Source organism: Musca vetustissima, unplaced genomic scaffold (assembly GCF_032173495.1).
Source record: "Musca vetustissima isolate MV318-11 ecotype Yass unplaced genomic scaffold, APGP_CSIRO_Mvet_v1 utg12302, whole genome shotgun sequence".
Classification (NCBI taxonomy): Eukaryota; Metazoa; Arthropoda; class Insecta; order Diptera; family Muscidae; genus Musca; species Musca vetustissima.
In genome coordinates, this window is record NW_026880463.1 from 292,236 (window position 1) to 302,418 (window position 10,183).

General features: G+C 34.1%; 1 protein-coding gene across 1 annotated transcript; it reads right to left on the reverse strand.

Moving 5' to 3' along the window:
* Positions 1-276: 276 nt before the first annotated feature.
* Positions 277-9,963, reverse strand: LOC133326088 (brain-specific homeobox protein). Its single transcript, XM_061534763.1, has 5 exons — positions 9,719-9,963; positions 9,416-9,541; positions 5,045-5,388; positions 4,416-4,715; positions 277-841 (listed from the first exon to the last, which is right to left on the reverse strand). The coding sequence occupies exons 1-5, from the start codon at positions 9,961-9,963 to the stop codon at positions 291-293; spliced, it is 1,566 nt and encodes a 521-aa protein (XP_061390747.1). The 3' UTR covers positions 277-290.
* Positions 9,964-10,183: the final 220 nt, after the last annotated feature.

The window sequence follows — 10,183 nt, forward strand, 5'->3', positions numbered from 1 at the left end:
TTATACATACATACTTACATACATATGCAGCAAAGTTAATTATTACTATAATGACTAGAAATACTTGGTACCAATGTTTGTTGGTAGTTTAATTAAATTATATAAAAATTAATATTAATCATACGTTTATAAAACATTTACACATATATATGTATATATATATGTACGACTCATGTGCTTTATATACATATGCATTTATATACAAATAAATATATTGATGGAAATTTTTAAAAATATCTACGATATTCATTAGCTCTACCGAATCCACTCGCATTGCTACCTCCTAAATATTACGTTAAATGATATAGAGATTTACTATCACCAACAATATCGACATCACTGCCTTCGCCATCATCGTCCATATCTTCATCTTCTAAATCGGAATAATCATCAGTGGAATAGTCATTGTGAATAAACCCGATACCACCACCCGCACCACCGCCACCAAGTGCACCATTGCCGTCTGTCATAACATGGCCATTGGAGGATATACTGCGCAACATTTGTAACTGATGATGACTGGCGTGATGGGGATGTGAGTGCGGTAGTTGGGGGTGGTGGTGATGATGCTGCTGCTGTTGTGCAAGATGATTATGTTGTGTGCCGGATGATGGGTTACTCGAGTGTAATGCTGCCTTGGCTGCTTCACTTAGCCCGTTGGCTGTATTTCCATTTGTTGTAGTGCCGCCGCCACCATTGCTCAATGAAATTTGTGATGAGACCGAAGATGCTGACGATGAGCCGGATGACGTTAAGGGGCCATTTTTATTATTGCCATTACCACCACTGCCACCATTTGCATTGCTGCCAGCTCCATCTGAACGTGAGAAGTCAACTGGTTCTGGAAAAATTGAAAAACGAAGAAAATTTGTTTGGTAAGTTATTTTGCAATTTATTTCAATATTCTATCGTCTTACGAAATTGTCTAGTCTAATTGGATTTACAAAAAGACACATTTTTCTTTTCAGTCTAAATGGAAAATGGTTAACATGACTTTCTTTACATAGTTAGGTTGTTGTGGAGAAGTTTGGTTTGAAGAATATTTTCTTTGAATCCCCCTTTTTGTTTTTGCCAAAGACGACGTTAAAAGTAGTTAAGATAGTTTATTTTTAATGGATTTCATATTTAATAGTTTGAAAATTGTGGTTTTCATCATTGTCTTGTAAAGAAAGAATTTTTGCCAACAAATTTCTAAGAGGTCAATGAAAGTCTTGGACTAATTAAATAAAATTTGTAATTCACCATGAAGACGAAAGTCATATCAGTTTTGCATTTGGGAGTAAACAAAATAAATGAATAAGAATATAAAACAGCAAAGGGTTTTGAAAAATGTGGTGTTCATATACAAGTTCAGTTTTAAGATTTAGAAGAAAAGTAAAAAAAAATGTCAATGTTCAATGAATATAAAGAATTTCTACGGCTGTCTCCAGGGGAATAAAAATATAAGTAGTTTTTGGCGAACATCATAAACCAAAATCTAAGGGAGATGGAGGGTATCTAGTAAAAAATTTAATGTTAAGTTCGATCGGACCTTAATATGGTGAATATACGCAAATCTTCAAAATACCAAAAGTTGCCAATATAAAAACGAAGACAGATATTGATCAGGAAAAAGTTAAAACGCTTTCATTCGTTTCAGGCGATATAACGTTAATACTCACCGAAGCGACTAATTTAGAGAACTCAGTGCTGTTCCATCATTAGAGAAATGAGGAACTTTATTTACTTCAAAATCATAACGAAGCTACTTGCAAAGCTTTAAAAGAAAGTAACGAGTTCAACCGAAAAATATATTATGTCTTTGAGGATCGAGAACTCGAAAATGTTCTTCAGAGTCTAATACAGACGACAGACGACAGCCTTAATTTGCATACTTAATTTGAATTAATATTTACCCCTGACAGACGAGAGTTTCTGCATTTACGAAACATTTTTTTGCTACAAAACAAACGTTTGTCTGTGTGTAGTATGAACATTTTTTACATTTGTTTCGATATTTTTCGGGATTACATCTATAGGAGATATATACATGACATAAAGGAGGAATAGTGACTATCATCTTAGCAAAACAGCTCCCAATTTAAAAAATGGTTGAAATTTGCCTTCATTTCATATTTTTATTTTCATAAATATAAATAAATTTGACAAGAAACAATTAATTTTCGACAGCATTGCCATATTGAAATTGCCTAATTCAGTATAAATTCAGTTTGATTTTGTGCATTAACAGCACATAAAAATGAGGATAATGTACAAGTTAATTTGAATTAAGGCTGTTAATGCAAATTAAGGCTGTAGTCTGTCTAGGCTATAAGAGATGAAGAGAGAATTAGAGAAATGAGGACCTTGATTTACTGCAAAATGAAAATGAAGCTACTTCCACGCTTTAAAAAAATGTATTGAGTTCAACCTGGAAAAAAAGTATGACGTTTATCCTAGTTCATACGATAGCTATACACTCACAGAGAAATGTGTAAAAATTTGGAATCGATTGGGTTATTAGTTTTTGAGTTATCGTGCCCGCTATTCGCATAAGAGAAAAACGCGTTTAAATTTTGAGAAGCCCTTTAGCCGTCACTTGATGCTGACACAATAAATCGGCTATATCTTCAAGAGTTATTGAGATTTTCACTTTTAGTAGGGACATTCTTGAATTAATGTAGATTCACATTAAATCAAAAAAAAAATTTGACCCCGAGAATGGGGGGTCCCCTTAATTATGCCCCTTTCATGGTAGTCCTCCTCTCTAGTTGTCGATTATCACAATCCTCCCTAGATACCAATTTTTTATAATTTAAGAAATTTTGCAATGCATGAATAATATGATAATCGCTTGGTGCCAAGTCCGAACTGTATGGCGAATGCATTAAAACTTCCCAATCAAGCTCCCGAAGTTTCTGGTGAGTCACTGTAGATGTGTGTTTCAGAAGTTTCCATGTTGGCCAATGGTGTAAAACAGTTTTATGGCCTACCTATGCGAGGAATCTACGAAACCAAAATTGCACATAATTGGATGTTACAGTTACAAGGCTATTAACCCTTTTGGAAGAGTAGTAAGCTATCTCTCATCTCCTTTCATTGTAACAATTGGCGACGGAGACTTAAGGTGGGCCAAGGATCTGGAATCTCTAAGAAGAGATACAAGGGAATTGTATAAAAAGGCACGTAAATCGAAGATTAGCACTGATTGGGATGCATTTAAAGGGTGCGACTAACAAGGCTAAACGTAAGTCTTGGATTTTCTTTGGTGAGTCGATAAAAACGGTTAATTAAGTTGCAAGATTTTTGAAAATTATATGACAGTACCCTAAGTCCATTCGTTGCATTAAATGAAATCAACACCAGTTTAGAGAAACAAATATTCATTTGTCACATTACATTTGTCACATTAAGACCGATTTCAGTCCATGAGTGATGAATCTCTGATAAACGATCAAATTAATTAGTTGTAAACCCTACAAATCTCCTGGACATAATGGTATAATTGATACCACTGCCAAAATTCCTCTTAGTCCCCACACCAATGAGAATGCAAGAAATAGAAAGAATGAGGAATCTGGATGTAGAACCTCAAAATCTATTTGGCCTGCAATCTCCACGCGTATATCTAAAAAATTGAATTATATGGGAAAGATGAATGAACATGACAGTAGGAACCTTTACAGATCATTGCAGGACAAAGTCTCTCTTTTCAAAGTGGGAAATTGATAAAGTGGAATACTGCCGTCTATGTGACAATGATGAGGAGAGGCATCTACTCTTTCAGTTCCCCCCGTAGTATCTAAAAACGTAAAGAACTTTAAAACATGCTAAGTCGACTTAGCATACTATGGTTCGGAGGCGTCGATAAGAGGATTTCAGGCTTGACATGTTAAGTTGTTTTTTTTTTGTAAAATAATAAGGGAGAACGGCGTCCAAAATCGAGTTTCACTACGATATTTCTCTATATATTAATATCTCATACAAAGCCAACATAACAGGCCAGAAGCCCTCTCATGTGTTTCCCCCTTTAGAATGTATATCGCTTGGGAAATCGAACAAATAAATTCCCTCCTGAATTATTTACAGTGTTGCAAAAATTTGTCATGGTTGAGTTAACAACACTAACTTCTACTTCTTCCTTCGCATTTTTTCCTCTTTTTCTTTCATTTTCTTTTACGATGATAAACATTTGACCATTTTCAAAATAGGTGTCTTGTGGAGCGCTATTTGGCAGTCGCACATCCTCTAACATATACTAACTTACTATTTAAAAATATTAAATTTTTTTAAGTTCTAAAAATTTTAAATATTAACGGAGAACATGTTTGTGACATCATAAAATTCAACTCCTAAACTCTAGTTTCGCCCGCTTTCTTATAACAAAAAAATAGCAAAAAGTCATTAATTAAAGTTTATAAATATACACAACTTACCATTTAGGACATCCCTTCGTCGAAGCTGTTTTTTGTGTTTCATGCGACGATTTTGAAACCAAGTTTTCACTTGGGTTTCACTCAAACCCAACGATGTGGCCAATTCAACACGTTCGGGTGTCGATAAATAACGTTGCGCCTCAAAACGTTTTTCCAAACCCGAAAGTTGAGGGTCACTGAAAACGGTGCGCGCCTTACGTCTGCGGCAATGGCGCAAAGCGTTAACACCCATGCCCAGACCAAGGGCCAATTCAGGCATGCAGCCGCCGGCAAATAAGTGGCCACCACCAAAGAGACCAGCTGTGATATTGACCATAGAAGAAGAGAAAGAAAAACAAAAAATCAATTTAATAGTGTCCTTAGTTTTCCACAACAACAACATTAGAAACTAACAAACAAGATAATTGAATTATTATTGACATGTTTAGGGTCATTTGAGCAAAAAACACATTTGAACCCTAATCAAATATTGTGGGTGGGTGTTTTGAAACAAATTTCTAATTTCCAAACAAAACACATAACCAACCACATAAAGAGTAAGAGGGTGGGAGGTGTTAATTAAATTTGTAAATACCCAAAACATGTCTATAAAAATTGTTGTAGTTTATTTTCTGGGCACTTGTCCTTACCTTGTGACAGAAAATAGGGATCCACCGATTTGTATGCACCCGATGAGGGTGACAAATAACCCAAGGTCATTTGTAGAAATCCATGATCACTGTACGCTGCACTGGGATATAAAACACTGCTGGGCGGTGGTGGTGGCGGTGCATGAGGGTGTGTTGACGGTGTTGTCAAGACCGTCGGTTGTGGATGATGCGGCTGTGGTGTTGCTGGATAGTTATGTTGTTGCTGCTGTTGCAACGAAGATGTATTGGAAGCGGCTACTGGTGTTGTGGTTGCATGTGATGTTGTCGTGGTACTTGAATCTGTGGTTGTTGCGACCGCATGACGTTCTCCTGATTTGAGAGATCTATAAGAAGAATAAAAAATTTGATTTTTAGGGATGAGTTTTCAAAAAATCGTGGTTTCAGCAGTATTTATTAGCTACATTGATTGTAAACACAATATTTTAAATTCGAAATTAATTTTGCAACACCTCGAAATATTCACCTGAAATTCGAGCTTGCAATAATTTTGTACATATATTGTTATTACTCCTAGGATGTTTTGTATTGAAGCGCCTATAAGGTAAGGTAATGGTCATTATTTGATGTCTTGGGCACATTTTTTTAACCGAGTTTTATATAGTTTGATATTTATTATTTTATTTGGGTCCTTAATTATCCAACCAAAAATTTACCAAGCTATGTCATATAAAATGCCGATCGATTTTAGTTTTTTGAACATCAAGCTCATATTAAGTTGTATAAAAAAATCAACCCGGCGTTTTTCGTGGTCCAATCATGGGGTTCTTTATTTATGTATGTGTTCTAAACGTTCTGCAGACTATAATTATCATCCGATTGTTATGAAATTTTACACGGCAAAGTTTATGCCGTGTTATTTATACCCAAGAATAACGATGGCATTTACAGGTTCTAATGGACAAAAGCTTTTGGGCGAAAAAATACTATACGAAGACATGGTACAGACAATGTTGCCAATATATTTCAATTACATTGATGTAAGTAGTTAGAAATTAACCATTATCACATTATATGGGACTAAATTCCCGAAATTTAGAGTTGTTTGTTGTTTTGTTTTAGTGCTTTATTTGGATATGAATCAACATTAACTCTTCCTACAGTCCAGTACTTCTATACAACTTACAAGTCTACCTAAACCGCCAATTTTGTATCTAGCGTATTTAGTAAACACTGCTTTCTTTTTTACAGAAATTGTAAAAACCGACGGACTTACGTATGAAGTATTTATATGTACGAGGGCAGTTCGGAAAGTTCATAGCCTAGCACAAAGCGCTGTATAAACAGAAAAAATTTAGTGTTTTGGAAACTTCCATCTGTGTTATGAACACATGTTAAATTTGGTTTCGATCCGGCAACTCCTTCAACAAAAACATTTTCGTCTGAAAAGGGTTTAGAAGAACTCAAAATGACTTTTTTCGAATGGAAGCGAAAAAACCTTTCGATCGACTTAGTGAAACTGACTGCAAATCTATACTTGTTTAACATTGTAACTGAACCCAAGGTAGTGTGTTAGGCCCTCTTTTATTTAAAATATATATTAGCGATCAGAAGGATTTTAAAATTTCTGGTAAATTATTCTTATTTGTTGATGGCATATATTTGTTGTACGGATATAAGTACGAGCACGTCTTACAAACTCAAGCGGAGTATGATTCTGCTATTTTATCCGAATGCTAGGATTAACAAGTTACTCATAAATCCGAATAAGACTAAATTTATTAGGTTTCAACCTCATATGAGCAGGCCTAGTCATGAAATGGCTATTCATGTCAAAGGAACACGACTTGTTGAATCGCCTAGTGTAAAATATTTGGGCATAACTTTAAGCAATAATTTACAATGCAACCTGTATATAAACCACATACAAAATAAAGTGTCTGCTGCTACAGGAATATTATATAAATTCAAATCCAAATTTGACACACAAACCAAAGCATTTATACACCAGCATTTATATATCAAACGCTTGTTCATTCCCATTAGACACATCTTCCCATTACTTAGGGATTTAAATTCAGCAGATCTTTAAAAATTCTGCAGATAGCTCAAAATGAAGCCCTAAAAATAGTTTACAGCCTACCACGTATATTCCCAACAATAGAACTTTACAAATACAAAACAGTAAATGTTTTACCTTTGCGAGGGTTATATAAACATCAGATTTTAATGGCAATGTTTAAAAATATAAAAGGGATAACCCTTTCGTTTTCGTTTCTATTTTGCCAAATATAATAAAAGAAAATAAATAAATAAAAAAAATAAAAACTGGGGAAACATCCAGAAAAGATGGGAAGTCCGTCTGGTCTGGTTTAGACCACAATTATTCATAATTTATATATATATATATATACTTTTGTTAAAGAGTTGGACCTCTGTGGAGATGTTCATTTTTTTATAATTTAACCCTTTATGGCAGAGGAACAAAAAGTAGTGGTCGTGGCTTTATTTAGGTTTGGTAAAATATTTCTTTCTTCAACAAAATTTTGACCATTTTTGGAGGAGTTACCAAAAGTATTGAACCTATATTACCTATCTTCGAACATTATTTAACATTATAGAAATATTACGATAGGTGAAGTTTGGATCGATTACTTCATTCGAGACTAATCTTGCGCACCAGCCTACAAGGCGGATTCTAAATCATCGGAAACACATTTAGTTCAAAGATACTTCGGATTTAAAAAAGCACAGCCCAAAATAGGTCCCAAGGGCTGTCGATGTGTGTCCAATTTGTCACACAAAATGAATATTTTGGTTGGATATTTTGTGCTGCATGGAGTGTAACATGAAATGTTAACAACTGTTAACTCCAATTCTTTGTTGGGTAGTTAATATGGATTCTTAAGAATCAAAAAAAAAAAAAAAACTAAATTTTGCCTGCCAATACCTGCCACTCTGGCCTTTAATGATGTAAAATATATGGTTTAATTTTTAGCCCCCCTTATCCAACCGAAGCAGCTGTAATTTCGCATATCGAGTATTTAGGGGTAGAATCCCCTCTCGCAGAAATGTTTTTAATATGGGCCCATGTTCCGGACTAGTCCCCAAGAAAAGGCACATTGCACGACTTAAAAAACAATGTCTGCTTAAAAAATAAATAAAAATTAAACTCATCGATTGTAATTACAGCTAAACGTACATTTTTATTATGAAAAATAAAGAACCATATAACTTTGAGAAAAACAAATTGTTTGATTTTTTAGAGCTTAACTTTAGAGCAGATTTTAATTAGAGCTTAACCAAATTTTCAACATTGCGGTTATGTACTTAAACTCATGTTAGATATTTGTTTTCACTAATTCGGAAAATTCGGAATTTACATTTGGTTTCGAGTGGTTTTAGCGGTCTAAACAGGCTTTAAGAAAATTAATTCACGTAATTTCTGTTCTTTTGTAGTTGTTTTTGGTACAAGTCCTGCTTTTCAAACACCATTCGAAAGAATGATGCCCGACTCTGGAACTAGGATTATTAACGTCGCACAAAAATTAGAAAAATAGCGGAGCTATGATATTATATTTTTGGAAATTTCCTATTTTCGACCCCAAATCAAATTAAAAAATAAGAAATATCTTAACGCGTTAAAAACGGAACGGATTGGCTTATTATTCGCAAAAACACAGTTGCGAAAAACGAGTTTAAAATTTGAGCCGTCTCTTGTTGCTTAAACAATCAATTGGCTATTGAGATTTTTTTGGAGATTTTAAATTGAAAATTTTAAGGGACATTCTTAATTTAGCGTAGGTTCAAATTATATAAAAAGGCGATTCTTTGAAACCGAGAAAGGTGTTCAAAATCGGAATACTGTAGGAAGATTTGATACACAATTAGAAACCAATATTCAAATTACTATCAATTCGATTGAAAAACGCGTTCAATTGCTTAGGATACTGATATAGCTCGATTGTTTCAATATGATCGACCAGTTGCGACGACAATTTGAACATCAAACCGTTTTTGTGATCAAAATAGACGTGTGTTATGTTTTGTTCAGATTTAGGTTCAGCTCCCACCGATTTTATGCAAATTGCTCACGAAATACTCAACTTTTTTCGATGTATGCAAACAGTGTAATTAGATAATAAACTCGGAGGTACCGCTATTTAAATGAGGTCAATCTTGAACATTTTTGATTGAAAGGTTTTTCAATATACCATACATTTTGTTGAAAAACGTGCCCAAAAACACATTAACGAAGTCAGGCGGATCCGTTGGTTAAAATGTGTTAAGTTTTTTTTTTTTAATTTATATACTTATATAATTTAGGTTGTCAAAAAATATTTTTGGGGTTTTCCAGCATGGACTCATATTTGGTCTGTTCCCGTACCACCACTCTCCGATAACCGAACTTACCTTTCTCTTTGTATAATCCTTTGATATTCTTCGGCATCGTGACGTCCACTTAATATTGGATGTTTATTTGCAGAATGATTTGTGTATTCTCCGGAAGGCAGTGATGTTGTTGATTTTAATTTATCACTAGTATTATTATTATTGTTGTTATTATTGCTAGTTAAATCATGATTATTATTTGATTTTTGTGAAGTTTTCGAATTATTAGTAACCGATTTTAATTTTGTTATACCACTACCACTGTTGTTGTTATTATTATTTGATGCACTATTATTGTTGTTGTTATTATTTAAATTTTGACACAAAATGTGTTCAATGGAAAAAGGAGTTTTCGACGATACCACCATTGTTGTATTTGTTGTTGTGTTAGCCGTTGAAGTGACTTGATGGTGTTGATGCATTGCCGTCGCCTGCTGTTGATGATGATGTTGCTGCATGATTTGTGGCAATTTGGCAACTAAATTTGTGGGCGACGAGGCAGGTGATGGCGTCCGGGAGTTAGCTGCTTTAAGTGTATTGCTTAAATGTTCAGTTATTTTTAAGGACATTTTCTGTTTTTATTTTATTTTTCTTTTCGTTCACCGAAAAACAATTTTTCTTTTGAATAAACCGATGTTAATTTTGAAACCCTTTTTAAATATATAAAATAATATAGCTACGCTCTATTTGATGAAATCGCGTTAAGTAATTTGCGAATCATTTAAAGCTGTTGTTTGCTCGTTGACGGTTGCATTAACAGTGATTTATGGCAAATGTACCGCAAAATCA

Excerpts from the sequence above, each read along its gene's own strand:
- LOC133326088 (XM_061534763.1), bottom strand. The coding sequence starts at position 9,963 with ATGTCCTTAAAAATAACTGAACATTTAAGCAATACACTTAAAGCAGCT. Across the intron at positions 5,389-9,415 it reads AGGATTATACAAAGAGAAAG|ATCTCTCAAATCAGGAGAAC; the intron begins GTAAGTTCGGTT and ends TTCTTCTTATAG. Across the intron at positions 842-4,415 it reads ACGAAGGGATGTCCTAAATG|AACCAGTTGACTTCTCACGT; the intron begins GTAAGTTGTGTA and ends CAATTTTTCCAG.